The sequence below is a fragment of the Hemiscyllium ocellatum genome, chromosome 21 (genome assembly GCF_020745735.1).
Source record: "Hemiscyllium ocellatum isolate sHemOce1 chromosome 21, sHemOce1.pat.X.cur, whole genome shotgun sequence".
NCBI lineage: Eukaryota > Metazoa > Chordata > Chondrichthyes > Orectolobiformes > Hemiscylliidae > Hemiscyllium > Hemiscyllium ocellatum.
The window spans coordinates 40,319,897-40,340,185 of record NC_083421.1 but is presented as its reverse complement, the minus strand read 5'-3'; the positions used below and the strand labels follow the sequence as shown (position 1 = coordinate 40,340,185).

The 20,289-nt window shown below is 39.4% G+C and overlaps 1 protein-coding gene across 4 annotated transcripts in view; it reads right to left on the bottom strand.

Annotated features, from left to right (window-relative positions):
* The window catches only part of znf618 (zinc finger protein 618), a 116,891-nt gene that overhangs the window by 46,280 nt on the left and 50,322 nt on the right, over nt 1–20,289 (bottom strand). For 3 of the 4 annotated variants that reach the window (XM_060841360.1, XM_060841362.1, XM_060841361.1), the window contains exon 2: nt 6,990–7,271. The exons of the other annotated variant lie outside the window; for it this stretch is intronic. In XM_060841360.1, coding sequence (XP_060697343.1) covers nt 6,990–7,203 — 214 coding nt within the window. In that variant the 5' untranslated portion in view covers nt 7,204–7,271. The remainder of the gene's footprint in view (nt 1–6,989; nt 7,272–20,289) is intronic. 4 annotated transcript variants of the gene reach the window in all.

Genomic DNA, 20,289 nt, shown 5'->3' with positions numbered 1-20,289 from the left:
ACTTTAGAACAATGCAAACAATTACAAAATACATCAATAATATACAGTAGACAATTTTCCAACTAGGCGAAAATGAGGACTGCAGATGCTGGAGATTAGAGTCAAGATTAGAGTGGTGCTGGAAAAGCACAGCATATCAGGCAGCATCCGAGAAGCAAGAAAATCGAAGTTTCGAGCAAAAGCCCTTTATCAGGGACCTTCCTGATGAAGGGCTTTTGCTCAAAACGTTGATTTTCCTGCTCCTCGGATGCTGCCTGACATGCTGTGCTTTTCCAGCACCACTCTAATTTTGACCATTTTCCAACTTCTAACACCAAAGTTTTTTTTGGCTGAATTCAGATTATTTAAACACTTGCCCTGCTAAAACTGGAAAAAGAAAATTAAATGACACAGATTTCCACTTCTGATCATATTGTAGAGCCTCAATGTGGGACATTTTCCTTTTAACAAATTTTTAATTTGCTGATTTTCCTCTCTTCTACCTACAATGAACTGAAATGATACGGGATGTGTGTGCACTTGGAAAGGCAAGGACCGATTAGGGTTGTCAACATGGCTTTGTGCATGGGAATTAGTGAGTCAATAACTTTTTTTAAGATTAGATTAGATTCCCTACAATGTGGAAGCAGGCCCTTCGGTCCAACCAGTCCACACCGACCCTCCAAAGAGTAATCCACCCAGGCCCATTTCCCCTAACGCATCTAACACTATGGGGAATTTAGCATGGCCAATTCACCTGACTTGCGCACCTTTGGACTGTGGGAGGAAACCAGAGCACCCGGAGGAAACCCACGCAGACACTGGAAGAATGTGCAAACTCCACACAGACAGACAGTCGCCCATGGCTGGAATTGAACCTGGGACCCTGGTGCTGTGAGGCAGCAGTGTTAACCATTGAACTTGATTGAATTTTTTGAAGTAGTCACAAAAGAAGATTTATGAGGGCAGAGCATTGGAGATGATCGATGTTGATTTCAGTAAGGCATTTTGATATGGTTCATCATAGTAGACTGATTAGCAAGGTTAGATCACACGCAGTGAGAACGAACCATTTGGATACAGAACTGGCTTGAGGTAGGAGACAGAGGATGGTGGTGGAGGGTTGCTTTTCAGACTGGAGACATGCGATTAGCAATGTGCCACAAGGCTAGGTGCTGGGTTCACTGCTTTTCATCATTTATAAACATGATTTGGATGTGAACATAGGGGTCACAGTTACTAAGTTTGCAGATGACACCATAATTAGAGGTGTCGTAGACAGCGATGAAGGTGACCTCAGAGTACAACAGGATCTTGATCAGGACGCCAATGGGATGAGGAGTGGCAGATGGAGTTTAATCTGGACAACTGTAAGGTGTTACATTTTGGAAAGATAAATCAGGGCAGGACTTTTACACTTAATGGTAAGGCCCTGGAGAGTGTTGCTGAACAAAAGAGACCTTGGAGTCTAGATTCATAGCTCCTTGAAAGTGGAGTCGCAGGTAGGTAGGAGAGTAAAGGAGGAGATGTTTGGTATGCTTTCCTTTATTGGTCAGTGCATTGAATATGGGATGTCATGTTGCAGCTGTGCAGGACATTGGTTAGGCCACTTTTGGAATATTGCGTGCAATTCTGGTCTCCCTTCTACTGAAAGGATGTTGCAAAACTTAAAAGGGTTCAGCAAAGGTTTACAAGGATGTTGGTCAGGTTTGGAGGATTTGAGCTACATAAACTGGGGCTATTTTCCTTGAAGTGTCAGAGGCTGAGGGGTGACCTTATAGAGATTTAGAAGATCTTCAGGGGCATGGATAGGGTAAATAGACAAGATCTTTTCCCCATGGTGGGGAGTCCAAAACTGGACACCATAAGTTGAAGATGAGAGGGGAAAAGGGACTGAAGGGACAACCCTTTCACACAGAGTGGTTTGTGTATGGAATGAGCTGCCATGGGAAGTACATTTACAATATTTAAAAGGCATCTGAATGGATAAATGAGTAGGAAGGGTTTAGAACGATATGGGCCAAATGCTAGCAAATGGGTCTAGATTTATTTAGGATATCTGGTCGGCACGGACGAGTTGGATGAAGGGGTCTGTTTCTGTGCTGTATATCTTTTATGACTATGAGTTGTTTATTTACTGGTGGCGGTATTTGATTTTTGAAACTGAAGTCTTCAATATTCCTAGATTTGGCTTGCAGTTACCTCACATTACACTAATAATAATTTCACATATAAATGGAGTGGAACGCAATTTTTCTTTTTACTATCTTTTGATTTGCTTTCTCCAACAGCTGCTAAGAATCTAGTTAACAAATGCTAGGAGTGATTAGTTGCATCCATGACACCAAAATATCACAAAAAACATTCATTTTCATTAAAACGCATACCTGACCAACTACAAAATATATGGTTCAAAATCGACAGTAATTTATGGTTACGGCAATGCTCCTTAAACTTACACTTAAAAGCATCAAATTCTATTTGTTATCATTACAAATACAGTGGAACCTCGATTATCCAGCATTCGATTATTCGAACAAGATTGCAAAGTCCTGATGCTTGGCTAAACTGCGATATCCGACATTTGATTATCCAAAGACTCCCTGTTCGTGTTGTTCAGATAATCGAGGTTCCTCTGTACTATTGAAAGGGCATATAGTGTTCAAAGTAATGTGGAAAATTGATACGTTAATACGATGTTCCCATTCAGATTCTTCTGTGAGCCAGAGATTGCAAGTTTAAGCTTAAAAAAAAGGTGAAATTAAAACTTTTCTCCCCACACCCCTCAATGGTAGAGTTAAATATCATCACAAGTTAGAACTACAGACATTTTAGCAAATAATTGAAACAATCATGTTTTACATTATGGAAGCAATATTAAAGTAAAGCTATGATACAGTCGAGACTAAAAATCTGGTGCATAACATTCTCCTTTCTTCAGGAGCTGCTAATTCTGTTAAATTACCTTCCATCACAACAAATACTACTTCCAGCCTTTCTCATTTTGCTTGGGGTCACCAAAATACTGGTTGGTCGCCCTTCTCAGCTCCTTCAATCAATTAGAACAGAACAGAATCTACAGTGTGGAAAACAGGCCATTCAGCCCAACAAGTCCACATAGACTGTCCAAAGAGCATCCCACCCAGACCTTATCCTATCACTGAAATGCTGCATTTCCCATTGCTAACCTACACATCCCTGGACACTACAGGCCATTTAGCATGGTCAATCCACCTAACCTGCACAACTTTGGTCTGTGGGAGGAAACCGGAGCATCCGGAGGAAACCTATGCAGACATAGGGGTAATGTGCATACTCCACACAGACAGGGGCCCGATGCTGGAAACGAATGTGGGTCCCTGGCACTGAGGCAGCATACCAACCACTGAGCCACCATGCCATTCAATGGAATCATGGCCGTTCCACCATTTCTCATGTCTACATTCCTGCCCTCTTCCCATCACCCTTGATTACCTTACTGAGCAAGAGAATCTATTTCAAAGTCTAATATACAAAAGGACTATGCCCCTACAACTCTCAGTGGAAAGGAGTTCCAAAGACCCCCATATGCCTATCCATTTTGCAATCCCACTGAGTGTAAGTATCTCACCGCTACACCCTTCCATTCCATTTTATGCCACTTTCTGCTTCTTCCTGCTGTCTCTACCATTCATCTGAACACATGTTCTCTCTCTGCAATATACGCCTATGCAATTTCAGTCGCTTCTCATCTACTTTCTTGACAATTTTCACCTGATGTGTTGATTCCCGATATGGCCATTTCTTGGTACTCCACACAATCAACTGAGCATTCCCATCTCTAGTATCTAGCTGTTATGCCTCTAGCTTTGATGTTGCTCCAATTTAAACACCCTAAAAAACATCTGGTCTCACAGCTTTCTTGTAAATACACAATTCTACGATATATTGTATTTCTTCCAATTACTCCAACTGAAACTAATCCATTGTTTATATTCCTCCATAGTCTGCACCAAATTCTCAAGGTACTTCTAAATTTTCTCAAGGTCTTCACACATATTCTTTACACCTTCACTCTGATCCTCTTCCTTATGCTCAAAGTAACAGTCCATAAACTGAGTCTTTGATCTACTGATCTTCATAACCTTATCTGCCAGTGTTTGGTCTCCAATTTTCTAGAGAGACTTAGTCATGTCCTCATCATACTCACTATGTAGCTCAATGTCATCTGCAATCACCATTGATCATGGCACTTCCCGATTCATTTGCTCAGAATAATGAGGACATTAATGCTGACACTTGATCCAGTCCAACTTTGTTTCTTAACAGTATTATCCATTAATTTAAGATGTTTCAGGATCGGCAATAAAATACTGCAGCACCCAAGAAGTCGGCATTATGTCTTGCATCCAGCGCAAAGGATGCACAAGGGGCAGGCACTGTTATATGACAACATAAAAAGCAAATTAAATTAACTTTTTTTAAAAACAACAGCTCCGCTAGTTCACACCCTCTGGATAACAGTCAGCTGACTTCCTCTGCACAACAGAGGAATGCCTAGACAGAGCAAATGTAAAGATCAAGTGATGAATGTGCGAATGGGTTCTTGTTAGATCTCCACTTTGGAGCTAGATCTGAAGTGGTGAAGAGGTTATGGTGATGGACTGGTAATCCGTTATACCCTGCAGGCATTGATTCAAATCCCAGCCTTGTTGATAACTTAGGACTCTTGCTCAATGTTTGTGCCTCTACCTCTAGTCTAGAATGTTGAGGTTCAAGACATGCCTGCCATAACATGTATGAGCATGTTAATTAAAAATAAATTAGGGGGTTACATTGTCAGGTAGAATATACTTTTGGAGAAAGCAGAATAGGAGGTAAAACTTCAATCTGATTTCAGCTAACAACATTGAAAATTCTCTGATCTCCTCAGTGACTCTGCAAGTCAAACCACAGCATCATCTCTTTAATTAGAAGTTGTCAAAAAATTAACTCTAGTTTCTCTTCCTTGTTATGGGAAGAAAAAAAGTCTGAAAACAGGACTATAAAAATGCATGAGAAATAATAGATGCTTTGATATTTAATTGTTCTCATTATGTAAAAATTAAAAACACTTACAACCAATAGATTAAGTACCTTGAGCAGTACATTATTTGGAAGAAAAATAATGGAAGGAATGTGTAGAATGTTTCTTGTCCAACAGGCTTCCAAATAAACTAACAAACATACCCAATTGTAATCAATGATGGCCATACTGCGCATAATGAAACCAGTATGAACTCCCTCTTCTAGTTAATGCACCAGATATCATCGTACTGCAATTTGTGAGCCGGCGGTTATATCACGTTACAATACCAAGGATACTTATACTGTAACATCAGGGTCACTAACATACATGATTTTATTTAAATTCCATCTTCAAAAGTTCAACACACTTAACTGTTTTCAAATTAAAATGACTTCAGATGAGGAAAGACACTACCTCTGTATCCCATTCATTCCCTCTGTCACACAGCCATTTTTAAAAAATTCAAATGAAAACCTGCTCCAACTTATGGAGATATGTTTACTGAACACAGAACTTAGTTCAAAGGATAGTTACAAAGAGGTATATAATGCAAACACACATGCAGCTTTTGAAATGTGTATTCCAAACATTCTTCTCCAGATTTGGCAAATAACTGAATAGTCTTCGTAAATGACTAAAAAAATGCACTCCATTATAAATATAATCCAGTTTAAATCCTACTGATGCCCAAGAATCTTTTCACAGAACATTTGACCAGAATTAGAGGGGTTCTTTTATTCAAATAACCAGCTTGCTTGGGTGAGAGAGAGGAAAAACAAACTTCAGGGCACATCCATTTGGGAAGAAGCTAACACTTCCAAGTAAAAGATTGAATTCAAAGGCAAAAAACAATGGTGAATCAGCATCAATGGTGAATCAGCATCAATGGTGAATCTCAGAATCAGCACAGAAAGAGGTCAATTAGCCATGTGTCCACACCAGCTCTCCAGATGAGCATTACGAATTTGCACCATCTTACTATCTCTTTTCCTTCAAAGTTTGTGCGAAGATTTGTAGCTCGGGTGCTCGTTGTTGTGGTTCTGTTCGCCGAGCTGGAAGTTTTTGTTGCAAACGTTTCGTCCCCTGGCTAGGCGACATCATCAGTGCTTTGGAGCCTCCTGCGAAGCGCTTCTTTGATGTTTCTTCCGGTATTTATAGTGGTCTGTCCTTGCCGTTTCCGGCTGTCAGTTTCAGCTGTCCGCTGTAGTGGTTGGTATATTGGGTCCAGGTCGATGTGTTTGTTGATGGAGTTTGTGGATGAATGCCATGCCTCTAGGAATTCCTTGGCTGTTTTCTGTCTGGCTTGCCCTATGATAGTAGTGTTGTCCCAATCGAATTCATGTTGCTTGTTGTCTGCGTGTGTGGCTACTAGGGATAGCTGGTCGTGTCGTTTCGTGGCCAGGGAATTCCTAGAGGCATGGCATTCATCCACAAACTCCATCAACAAACACATCGACCTGGACCCAATATACCAACCACTACAGCGGATAGCTGAAACTGACAACCGGAAACGGCAAGGACAGACCACTATAAATACCGGAAGAAACATCAAAGAAGCGCTTCGCAGGAGGCTCCAAAGCACTGATGATGTCGTCTAGCCAGGGGACGAAACGTTTGCAACAAAAACTTCCAGCTCGGCGAACAGAACCACAACATCTCTTTTCCTTACTCTTGTAGTAGTGTCATTGTAAAATTTGAAACGTTAACCAGGTAAATTATTTACTGCAAAGTACTTATTTTGATTTTCCTATTATCAACTATTTACATTGAGTTTTCTATTTAAATTGTTGCCAAATAGGTCTCCAATTATAAAATATAACACAGGAAATAGGTTTTATGGAATCCCATACTAAACCTATGGTATAAAAAGGCAAATTTAATCCAATTAGTGGTTTTGAAGTGAATACAATATAATTTTATTTTAAAATAAATACATAGGTAGACTCAAAATGTTAATATTTACCACTGGATTGATTATTGGGTTGATCCCGTTCAGAACACCGTTGAGCCCCATCCTCACCAATCACAACACAGATTTCCGCTACCTCACGGGCGTTACTGTTGATCTTGTGATCTTTGGGTTCATCTTGCCACAACTCAGCATGCACTTCACTCTCATCATTTCTATTTTCAGTCTTTATTGCTGCATGAAGGGAACTCATTGTGTTGGCCTTCATCCAGTACTTCTTAAAATTTTGGACAATCAGGCGGAGTCACTGCAACAATCCTTTGTACTGTTCAATTTCTGTTAGGGGAAAAATATATATTAATGTCTATATTTACCTTTCTGACTAATTTTATGTTTTAGTGAGAAGAATAGATAACTATAGTAATCCTTTAAAAATTGTTAGAAGTGTTTTGGTCTAGTTGGGTTGTTTTTCATTTTCATTTTGAGGGAAACAGTGCATTTCCTTTAGCAATATTATTGTTGTCTGTCTGTTCTACGGATTGCAGTGATAGTTACTAGCCACCATTGATGACTTTTTAAGAATCATTTCAGTATACTTTCCTCACATGTAAGGTGAATAGAATTGCATCAAGGTACCTAATACTCTACTTTAGGGGCTAGAGTACAAAATGTAGACTGAAATTTACTGCAGTCCTGCCTTATGGGAGATACCTTCTTTTGGTTATGGCATTAAAAAGAGCCACCCTCCATCCTTTTGGGTAGGTGTGCAAAATCCCAAACATTATATTAGAAGAAAGCTGGGAGGCTTACCTTCATACCTTGTCTAAATTATACCTCAGTCTACGTTGCTAAATCAGGCAATCTTCCAATTACTATTTATGTTAGCCATTCAGGTGCAAAGTAATTGTTATAATGTAGGGAAGATAAGGATGACCACAGCTTAAAAGGAATATTTTTGTATATAAAATGCTTCAGAATAGCTTGAAGTAACAAAAAGTCTCTAATGAAAGAGGTTGCATTTACTTTCAACCTTCATTTGTGTGCGCCACTCCTTCAAACACCAGACGCAAACATTTGCTTATTTGATTATATCTAGGTATTCATAAATAGAGCATAAGGAAAAGGGGTTTACTTTTACAGATATTTTTTAAACAATCTGTTCTGAGATGTTGTTACACTATGCTGGAGTAGGAAATGTTTTTCCACAGGATATTTCAAAGCAGTCATTGCTATAGCTAGTTTATGCACTACAACAGTTATTTATTAAAAGGATGATATAATTTTAGTGATAAGGGTAAATGTTAGCCAGGATATCAGTAGAAATCTTCTGCGCTTCAAGTGCCAAGGGATGTTTTATATCCATCTGAGATTAGGTTGAGTTTCAACTGGGTGTCTCAAAAGTCAATACTTCTGAAAGCACTGTCTCATTATTTCACCCAAGTGTCAGGCAAGAGGTTTGACTCCATGGTCATCTAATATGGGAGATGCAAATTGTACCTCTGATTTAAGGCACAAAGTGCCTTAATTTTAATATCCTGATTATTAGTCTCACCTTTATAAGCAAATTAATATTTTGAAGAAATAATCTATTTGAATCCACATGGACAGAACATTAGTTGAGCTTTAGCCTTCGTTGATCTATTCAGGTTTAGTGAAAACAAAGTGCTTGTAGGCAAATTTTCATATGTTCAAAGGTGTAGCAAGTAACCCATTCAGTTAATGCACAACTATGTTGAGCTGCAAAAAAAAAATGCACAAAAATTGCTGTTCAACTTACAGTAGAGGGCAGTTTAGAATAGTACAACACTCATCAGCTTGAGCTGCCTGCTCAAGACAACAAATTTTCATGTGTTTCCCAAGAAAATATTCTAATTTTTTCAAATCAAAGTTCACAGCTGACACCATAAGTCCATGGAGGAAAAGCAACAAAGCCCTGCTGGAGGTACATTTAGAGGTTTCAGAGAGTTTATTTTGCACATTTGGCAGACCATTTATTTTAACAAAGTCAATGCATTAAATAGGGTCAATTTTCTCATCAAATAAAATATGAAACATCCATACCATCAGATCCACAAATGGTACTTTCCTTCCTACAGTTATGAAACTAGCAATTTTTGTTGGATAGCAATTAAATTATCCTGATAGTAAATCTTTCATAACTATATCTTCAATATGAACATATAAGCATGTAAACGTTCGGCTGGTGTTGTTTGCGCTTTTTGAAAGAACAAAGCTTCAAAGCACATTATCGTTGAAGTCTTCATTTAATTCAAATTTAATCATGATTTTTTTCTTGTAAAATTAGTCAAATCCAACTTTAAATGAGTTGTATTTCTCTTGGGAAAATTCTCAATAAAAGCTCATGAAAACTTATGAAACTATTTAACTTTTCACACATCACTTACTGCTTAGGCCAGGTGCCTGGAGGTCTGGGTTTAGTCACCATTAATTTGCAGGATTTTGGAGTTAAAAAGACTTTATTAGCAGATTGTTGATCATTCACAAAGCACAACATAATTGTGGTAAATATCCTCCTCCAAAGAGTCACAAGGATCATTTTTGGAACAATGACATCAACAAAACTTTCTGTGCTAAGATGCACTGAACCTCCTGAATGCCTGCAAGGAAACATCCTCAACCTGAGCTACAAATCTTCTCAAAACTCGCAATCCTCAAAAGTTAACTTGCACCGACACAAGATTTTATTAAAAAAAAAGTCCAAGCACCTATCTGAAATTTCAAAACCCCCACAGATTACATCCATTACCTTAGACTAATGACAAACCCGGCCTCTTATACTACACCTACAGGTTGTTTGCAAACTCCACTAACTGCAACCTGAAAACGACCAAGTTTCAACATTTCACAAAAAATCTGGGCCATTTTCAATCATTTAGAACAGATGAGACAGAATTTAACCTGCAGTCATCCACATGCACCACCATAAACATTCACTCCCTTCATCACCAACACAGCAACAGCAGTGTCTATGTACCACTTTCAAGATGTTGTATGGTAATTCACCAAAAGTCCTTTGATAGCACCTCCCAAAGCTGGAACCTCTAACATCGAGAAGAGCAAGGGCAACAGAGTCAGGCAGATACCATCACCTGTAAGTTTCCCTTCAAGGCACACACTATCCTGACCTTCACTGTTTCTCCACTATTACTGGGTCAAAATCCTGGAACCCCTTCCAATACTACAAGTACAGTTACACCATTTCAATAGTTCATGAAAGTGGATCACTACCACTTTCGAGGTCTAAGTAACAATACACATACTTTGGGAACGAATAAAGAAAATGACACCCCATTGCCAAGAGATCCATTCCTACTGGCATCACAACCATTCACAATGCATCAGTTGAAGTCACAGAATAATTTTTCAGCCAATATTGAACTACAAACAAGACCTATCATACTTGCTTCCAAGAGAGGGTTATTTCATACATTTCTTCACAACATCGAGGCTGTGATTTAAAGTGACAATTGCTCCTCCATAGAATAGTCTTATATCAGGCAACAATTCCTTTTTATTCTGGCTGCTGCTGAAGATAAACATTGACAATTATCTCCAAGAAAGTGCCCTAAGGCATTGTTCACAAATCGTGGAAGGTGTACACCATGACTATAATGCTTAGTAGTCAATTTGTGATGTCCCTTTAAGATTACTGATCCAAAATCGTCAACATTGGTTATTTTTCAGTGAGCATTGAAAACTGCTTCTAAACGTTATCCAGCTCATTAGAATGTTTGAAGTTGAATAATTTCTAGATGCTATGGGAATAGAATGCTTTCTGGATAGCAATAATAATTCTAATAATTGAAAATACAACCTAAATATATTAAATGAAGTACAGGTTATATCTCGAATTCACCAATTCTAATTCTGTGGATTAGCATGTCCTGTTGCCATGATCCCTGTAGCACACTTGGTTTTCTGAAGAACCTAAGGGCTTCTTGTTTTCTGGAATTATGCTGACAACCTATAAAAAAAAATCAATATTCTCTAAAAATAAGTGTTTTCCATCTAAATACTTAAAAACTCCCATGCTGGCCCTGACATGTGACATCCCATAGTCCAGTAAAGACTCATTCCTGACACTGTACAACCAGTACAGCATCATTTCATGATGAGTTGATGTAACTGCAATTATACATTCTTAGGTAACTGAATCAAAACTATATTTGAATTTATACAAAGTTTGCCCTTTCGTAACCATGTTTCACAGTACTTACAATTGCTGAGTATGATTATGACTCATTTCAATTCAAGATGATAGATGAGTAATCAACTTCCAAATTCTCTTACTTTGCTCTAAAATTGGAGTCTTGAAAGCAAGGGTTGGGTACTCATATGAGCAAGTCATAATTACAAGACATGCTGCATAAAATTTTGCGTTAATTGTATAACTTAAAGTCAAATACATACAAAATGAAGAATGGTGGCAATGAATATGGAGATAATCCTTCTGTATAAGGCAGTCATCTTTCTGACTCTTCGATATGGCTCCAAAAGTTGGACTATATGTAAACACCACCTCTAGAAATACCAAATGTTGTTTGAGATGAGAATCTATTGGGAGGGCAGGCATGTTAACATCAGCAGCCTTGAAGCTTCAATGCTGGTGTTAGCTGCTATGATATTCCAAAACCAACTCCACTGGCCACATGTTTAGAACACCCAAGTTCTGACTACCAAAGCAAATCATCTTCATCTTGCTAGGAAGGCACTTGAACAAGAGGAGGACAAAAATCATGTTTCAAAGACTCCCTCAATCATGTTTCCCTCAAGAAATGCAATAAATATGACAACAAAAAGACGACACTTGTTCAGAAACAAAATGATTGAGGAAACTGCCAAGGGATAACTGGCAGTAAGAGGAAATATGGAAAAGGAACTGGAGAAAGGACTGCCATGATTTCAAGGCCAAAGACCAATCCCATCTCCCAAAACCATCCGCCAAATGTCTGGGCAGAGAAGTGGTTCTAAAATCAGGCTCAGCAGTCACTCAAGACCTCTCAGAACCATGACCAATGACACAGAATTTCGTCGACAGAATCATACTCGTTAACAAATGATTGCCAACAACAAAATGTAAACAGTTGGGTTATAATTGCTTGAGCACATGTAAACAGACACTTGAACAGTCTTGCAGCAAGGCAGTGGGTTCATATTCCTGACCCAGAAAGTGTGGGCTCCAATCCTACCTGTCCTGGAAATGTCTCACAACATATGTGCACAGGGTGACTAAAAATTATTCTGGTAAGGGAGAGAGTGTGTAGACTGGAGGGATCATTCTTTAGATAGCAGAATGCAAACTTTTCACAACATGGCCCTGGACCTGATCCATCTTTCAACTGCCTTCCTATCTCTTGATCAAGAGTGGGAGTGACAGGATGGATCATGAATATTTATTAGGATTCTGCGAGTATTCTGCTTCAGGGTGCAGATTGTCATCCAGATCAGGCTACTAGCTGATGTCACAAAATGTCCTTGATGACATCCTTTTACAGTACTTTACTTAGCTCAATTCAATTTGGGTTGAGCTAATCCCGTGCCTCCAATGGAGAAGATCGTCAGGTTTGTCTTAGATTTAAGTCTGCCATGAGATAGCCCCGCAGCATCCTCTGAAGTGGTCAACTGTGAAAAATATTCCAGATTCCTGGTCAGTCAGTAGCAGGTAGACTTCCTGCCAAAGCAACTCAGATCCCTCACAAGCAGCACTATTCCTGGGCTTGGGAGTTTATCTTATACCTGATGAGGAATCCTAGCTGGCAATCGGTCAATAGCTGCAGGTCAAAGTCATCTCTCGCCTTGGCTGCTGGACAAGACTGCTCATAGTGTTATCCCCCAGGAATCATATGCTAAGAGTAAGCCAAATGATCACTGCTATGTTATGACATTGGTTGGTCACTTTGTTACAAACTTTTTGGAAGGATCAAACATACAGAAGATACGCACAGACCTCTTCTTGGATAAAAGGCAGTTTTGGGCTGTAGTGGAAGTTCTGAGTCTCTCGATTAGGAATGGTGCTTTGATGCTGGTGTGCCTCTGCATCAATTTTTTTGCCTTCAGATCTGCTACAATCCTTTATGTTGAATCCCCTCCTAAATGAGTGTCCTGATTATGTATTTGTTTTGACTCAATTATGACACTTTGTCCCAGTTTGTGGATTGCTTTCACTTCCTTACATCTAGATCCAGATATGTCTTACATCTACATCCAGACATAGAATCCGCACTTTTCCATCTGGAATCTGGGGTGAAGAATATTGCAAGCAACAGCCCTGCACAATCATAGAATCATTTACTTGCAGCATAGGAGTTCTCATTCAGCCTTGAGTCGCCATTGGACCATATACAGTACACTCTGATTGCAGGAGGCTTCAGTCTATTTTAGTTCTACAGAACAGTCTGTTGCTAAAATGTTTGGGTGCAATTCCGCTCAAGCTCTGACCTGGTGCAGAGCACAGTAGACTACTCAGAAGGCCTCATTGATCTGCTCCAGGGCCTAGCCATGGTGGCCATCCACAGGGAGACAGTCATGGAAGGTGTCACTACATCCAGCCATCTGTCTCTAGTTCACTGTTATGTCCATGTCAGAGTATCCTTACAGACAGCACGCAGCCTCAGAGAATGCTTCAGGTCTTCCATGACCAGTGGGCACTGCAGGGGATGGAATGCATCACCACCACCCAAAACAATATTTTAAATTTAAATATACTAAGTTTCCTTTAAAAATTTTTTGTTGTAGTGTGCCCTTTAGAAGCGGTCTCCACTTCTTTTTAAAAAAGGATATTTCATCATAGCAGAGTAAAAGCAGAGGATCATGTGGTGCAGTGGTCATGTTCCTATACCTCGAGTCCAGAAGAAATGGGCTGAAGTCTCATCAAATGAACCAATGTCTATGGAAGTGTCTCATAACACAGCAAAACAGGCAAAAAAAATTAGAGAAACAATTAGGGACACCAGCAGTGAGACATAGAGTTAAGAGCAGCAGACTTGTAACGTTTCACATTGTCAATAAATCTAAAACGGTGCATTTAATTGATTCTAACCTCCTCTTCACCATCTGACAGTGAGAAGTTTAACATACAATTTCCAATAGAAATGATATGCATCCACACTATTCAGTTAAACTACGTTATATAGCACATAATAAGCAGTCTCAATTTTGCTCAGAGTTAAGGGAGTTAACTCCCCCCTCCCAATTTGCATGAAATGCAGAAAGAAACATCAACTTAAAAAAAATGTTTGTTTGTTCAAGAAACAAATTGCTTTAAGAATAAATAAATCCTAGATAACATGTATTAGGACTTTATGACTACTGGTTACAACTCTGCCAGAACATCCAGATGTTCTTTGACAGACGAAGTCAGGCGCAGGGGTGAGAGGATCAAAAACACAACAGGTCCATGGAAACAGAGGGAATCACCAAATGCAATGAATAGTTGCTGAAATTGAGTGGAACACAATTATGAGTTGTTACCTAGAAAGCTCCAGGCATCATGAAAAGCCCTGCCTGTCACAGGAACCTGATCAAACTACCCAAAACTCCCTTGTCATATGCAAAGTTTCAGGTGGTGGGCTGCACGTGAAAATGGCATGCTTACAGCATCTGCATAAATCGTTTCGACTCTGTAGGAGGGATTAGGTAGTGTCTCAAGACGCATTTGTTGCTAAGACTATGATCTTGGAAGGATGACTGCAGTGATTCCAACAACTTCCAATGAAGCTAACTGCTCAGTATTGTGGAAAACAAGGTCAGTGTTCTCCTAGTTAGATTCCTGGTCTTTACTGAACAAACGAACCCCAAACCCCAATCAGTTTGGAACTGGAAGTACTCCAGTTAACCTGATTTTGGCAACTGTGACTATGTGAATGAAGTTGGCATGACCTCCTAGGCATCCATACACCTGCTGCAAGGATACCTGTGAGATTTGAAGATGGCAGCTATTAGCAGTAAAAACTATGGAAGTGTCACTGATAACTGTGACCTTGCAGTTTTGCTGTTGCACTGTGTGAACAGAAGTGAAAAAATGTTCAGCTGGCCAAGGAGAAGTCCTAGAGAAAACAAAGTCTAAGAGAATTGTGCACCTTTATAACTTATTGACTTCTGCAGCAAATATAGCAGACCCTGCAATGCCAGATCAGGGCTCCTAAACAGCACGAGGTAATGCTTAATATTGCCCTTTTCAGAAAACAAAAGTCAAACGAGGCAGAATGCTGCCACTAGCTGAAAGCAGCAGTAAGATCTTGTAGCACAAGCTGCTTGCCTAGTACTGCAATGGGCACAGAATAAAAAAAATGTTTAAAATAATGAGTGTACAATAGTCTGAAAAAAAAGTATAAAATATGTGGAGGGTGCTGATGTTTTAGATACTGGTGGCAAAAGTGTTGAAGTTGCTTATCCGAATCTATCCAATTTACCTGATATTAAGAAAATCTTGATGTATAATCAGAAAACAATTTCCACATAACTGTGGATGCTTTTGAAAATAATTTTTCATATTTTATAAGCAATTAAATAAAATGCCAGGTCTAATATATCACTCCTTACAAATTTAAAAAAATTCTAAGCATCGGTTTCAGCACCAGGTTTCAAAGAAATAAATTAATGACCATAGCTTCATACTTAAGCAAGAGGAAAGTGATCATCAGGTTCATCAAGCATGCCCCAATACAAGTTAGTGTTCCTTCACTGCAGATCAGCTCGTGTGATAATCTGCTTTGCTACCCTTTCAACTTCATGAAATTGATGAAAATAGGAATTATCGTTGGTCACATATTTGACTTTAGTAATCAAGTCTGAAAGTATTTTCATTCATGTTATGCGTTCTACACATAAAATTCTGAAGCATTTTTGGGCTTAAATGTACTGAAAGTATTTCCTATCATGTTGTACCTTAAATAGATATAAAATGATATTTAGTAGTGTTAGACAGCACAAAATTCCAATTCACTAAACAAGGTAGCTAGGAATGCAGAATCATATTATTAACCACAGGTTGGAAAACAGTGGTCCTTAGTCTTACAGATTTTTGTTGATGTAATCAAGTTGACAGGCACATAAAACGTAAAATGGGTAAAAACCATATAAATTACTGTACTATTACTAGTTTTTCTAGACTTCACTGAAAAATAAATATCTAACTTCACCATGGTACAAGGACTGATTTTGTAATAGATTCAATTTACTTCTGTTAAGTATGCAAAGATGCAGAAGGATCCAAGGAGAGTCAGAAGCTGGTTTACAGAACCCACCTACATTTCAGGTGCAGGTAAATTAACAATTTCTTAAGTATTGAATTATACTTTATTGGATCACTTGTGTAAAACACATCCAAGGAATTAAACTATCAATTGTGTAATAATATAGTATCCCACTTTATAATTTACCTTATGATGGTAATAGTTACATAAAAGCTCAGACACAAAGAAAGCACTTCACATAATTATTATATGCCATCATAGAAAACAAAAGAGATATCCATCCAACTGCTGAATGAAACTGACAATTTTGCTCAATTGTGGGCAGAAATAAAGCATGCACTCACTTAACGCAAGAAACAAAAGCAGAAAATACAGCCGCACACATCTCAATGTGTTGCCTAGTTTTTCACATTTACAAATAGATAGTTGTGACATGGTTCAAGGCAAGTCCCTTCCTTTGTTTAACAATCTTTTTATGAATCTCATTAACCTTCTACATCTCTCATCTATTTGTCTGAATAGAAAACAAGAAACTGCCATTCCAACTTGTCATGGTAGAGCAAACAGTCAATGGAAAACTTCAAATCAGTTTGAAGAAAACAATATGTACAGACCAAATACTGAACTACAGAAGCAATCATCCCAACACCCACAAACAAAGCTGCATTAAAACATTGTTTCAATGAGCCACCACACACTGCAGCACAGAGGAACTACCAAGAGCAAAGGAAAATCACCTATACAGCATATTCAAAAGAACAGGTACCCAATGAACACAGTCCACCAATTGCTCCAGAACAAACCCAAGCAGACACAATGTGCCCAGAAACCCTATCTACTCTCCCCTACAGAAAAAGACATCTCTGAAATGACTGTCAAACTACTCAGACCTCTTGGCATTATGGTAGCCCACAAATCCACCAACACACTAAAACCGCAGCTAAAGAAAAGACCCAATGCAGACAACAAGCAGAACAAATGTCACTTACAAAATACCTTGCAAGAACTGTAACAAACACTACATTGGACAAACAGGCAAAAACAAAAGCCACCAGGATACATGAACATCAACTATCCACAAAAGAAATGACCCACTCTCACTTGTATCCTTACATACAGATAAGGAAGGCCACCACTTTGACTGGGACAACACATCTATCCTAGGACTAACCAAACAGAGACACACACGAGAATTACTAGAAGTATGGCACTCCACCTGGAACACTATCAACAAACATACTGACTTGGGTCCCATCTACCCACCTGAGAAAAATAACAGGAAATGGTATCAACAGCCCAAGGAAACCAAACACACATAGAAAGAGAGACATAACACCAGCACTTCACCAGAGGCTCACTGATATTACCTAGTATGGTGACAAAACGTCCAAAAATGAACCTTCCAGCTCAGTGAGCAAATTTACATCGAGAAACTCAACCTAATCTACAAGTCTTCTCAAAACTTGCTAATGTCTGCGTTCCATGCTTTCTTATTCTCCACCCACTATTTTGCTCTCACCTCACCTCTGGAGTCCAACTATTTGGCTCTCGCTTGGACGAAGACTCTTTTCAACTTATACACTTAAATGGTAAGGTTCTGGGGAGTGTTGCTGAACAAAGAGACCTGAGAGTACAGATTCATAGTTTCGTGAAAGTGAAGTTGCAGGAAGACAAGATTGGGAAGATGATGTTTGGCATGCTTTCCTTTATTGTTGAGTGCATGGAATATGGGGGGGGGCTGGAAGGGGAGAGATGTCATGTTGCAGCTGTACAGGACATTGGTTCGACCACTGTTGGAATACTGTGTGTAATTCTGGTCTCCCTCCGATCGGAAGGATGTGGTGAAACTTGAAAGAGTTCAGAAAAGGTTTACAAGGATGTTGCTAGGGTTGGAAGATTTGAGCTATTGGGAGGGGCTGAATAGGCTGGGGCTATTTTCCCTGGAGAGTTGGAGGCTAAGGGATGACCTTATAAACGTTTATATAATCATGAGGGGCATAAATAGGATAAATGGGCAAGGTCTTTTCCTCATGGGGGGGGGGGGAAGGTCCAAAACTAGACAGCATAGGTTGAAGATGAGAGGGGAAAGATATAAAAGGGACCTAAGGGACAACGTTTTCATGCAGAGGATGGTGCATATATGGAATGAGCTGCCAGAAAAGTAGTGGAGGCTAGTACAATTATAACATTTAAAACGGTATTTGGATGGAAATAGGAATAGGAAGGGTTTGGACAGATATGGGCCAAATGGGACTAGATTAATTTAGGATATCTGGCCAGCATGGCAGAGTTAGATCGAATGAACATCTCTACGAATCTATGACTTCCTGACTATTGCTAGGAGGCCTGTACATAGGACCCTGATAGGAGTTTTCTCCTTTGTGGTTGCTCAACTCTACCCACAGATTCTATGCCTTCCGGCTACTGGTGTTGATTTAATTTCTTGCTATTGATAAAATTTCATTTCTTACTAAAGGGCAACTCCACACACACTGCCAATCTGACTGTCCTTTTGATAGGACACATATCCTTAGATATTTAGGTCCCAGCCCTATCCCTTGCATCCACATCACTTTGATGCCCACAGCATTATACATGCCAATTTCAATCTGGGCTGCAAGTAACTTACCTTGTTTCGTATAATGCATGCATTTAAGTATAAACATCTCAGTCCTGCATTGACTGCCTCTTTTCTGCTGTGCCTGAAGTTAGATTCGCGAGCTTTTCCATGTCTCTGTCCTACTAGTTGTTCTGCAAACTTAAATATCCTCTGCTGAGCCCTCCCCATCTTTAACATTTTCCATAATTTTCCATGCAACTGAACCCACCTTCCACACTAATTAATTTAAAGCCCAATCCAGAGCCCTAGTTACGAAATTCCGACAGGATTCTGGTCCCAGCATGATTCGTATGGAGCCTGCTCCATTAGAACAACTCCTTACTTCCCCAGTACAGGTGCCAATATCTCTCAGATTCAAGTCTATTTCTCCCACACCAATCTTTAAGCCATGTTGACTCTGCCAATTTGCTCATGACTCAGATTGTAATCTGGAGAATACCTTTGGGATTCCACTTTTTAATTTGACTCCTAGCTGCTCATATTCCCTCAGCAGAGCCTTTTTCTACTTACATAATTAGCCACATGGACGACAACAACTGAAATCTTTTCCTTCCGGTCCAAGTTCTTTTGCAGTCCAGATTAGATATCCTGAAGAAAGCCTTGTGGACTCTTGATCCTATCCATACAGAATAATGTCTATTCCCAAGACAATACTATTCCCCATTAAAACCATATTTCTTTATTTCCCCCACTTTTGAATGGCTCCTTGTAGCATGGTACTATGGGAGATTTGCTCATCCTTTCTGCAACCCCTGCTCTCTTCCACTCAAGGAACAAGAATCTCAAACCCGTTTGATAAGCTCAGTCTTCTCTACTTGCCTCACTCTTAGTCACACCCTCCTGTCCCTGACCAAATTCAAGGTACTTAATCTAAGGTGAGCAGGTGACAGCCCTCTGAAATAGTGTTGATGTAACTGTCCCACTCTCAGATGTGTCATAGCTTTCAAAGCTCAGACTTCAGCTCATCAATTCTGAGCCAGAGTTCCTCAAGCAACCAACACTTGCTACAGATGTGGTCATTATGAACCATAATGGGATCCACCAGCTCTCACATCATGCAAGTATAACACATTGCCTGGACCTGCATCTCTATTTTATTTACTTAGTTCTTAACAAATTTCCTACTGGTCTTTCAGTTTGTAACCTGCAAATACTTTCCCAACTTACCTTCAATCTGAAAGTAACCTATAATAGATAAGCAAATTAGTAGTTATCCCTAAACAATGAACTTACAATGGCACTGTTATGCTGGGTCCCTGATCCTGAGCTTTAAAATATCCTGTTACAAGCTACAAGCCAAAAAAGAAACAGCAAGCACAAAGACCTCTTTCCTTCTGCACTAAATTCCCATGCTGCCTCTAAATTCCCCAAACTACGTACTCACTGCTGATCTGCTTTAACTGAATCATTGCAAATTTTAAAAGGAGCTACATGAGCTATATTAATCTACAGTTCACTGACCACACAGGCAGACCTGTCAGTTGTGACATGAAGTTCCACTTCCTCCTTTAAACAACAT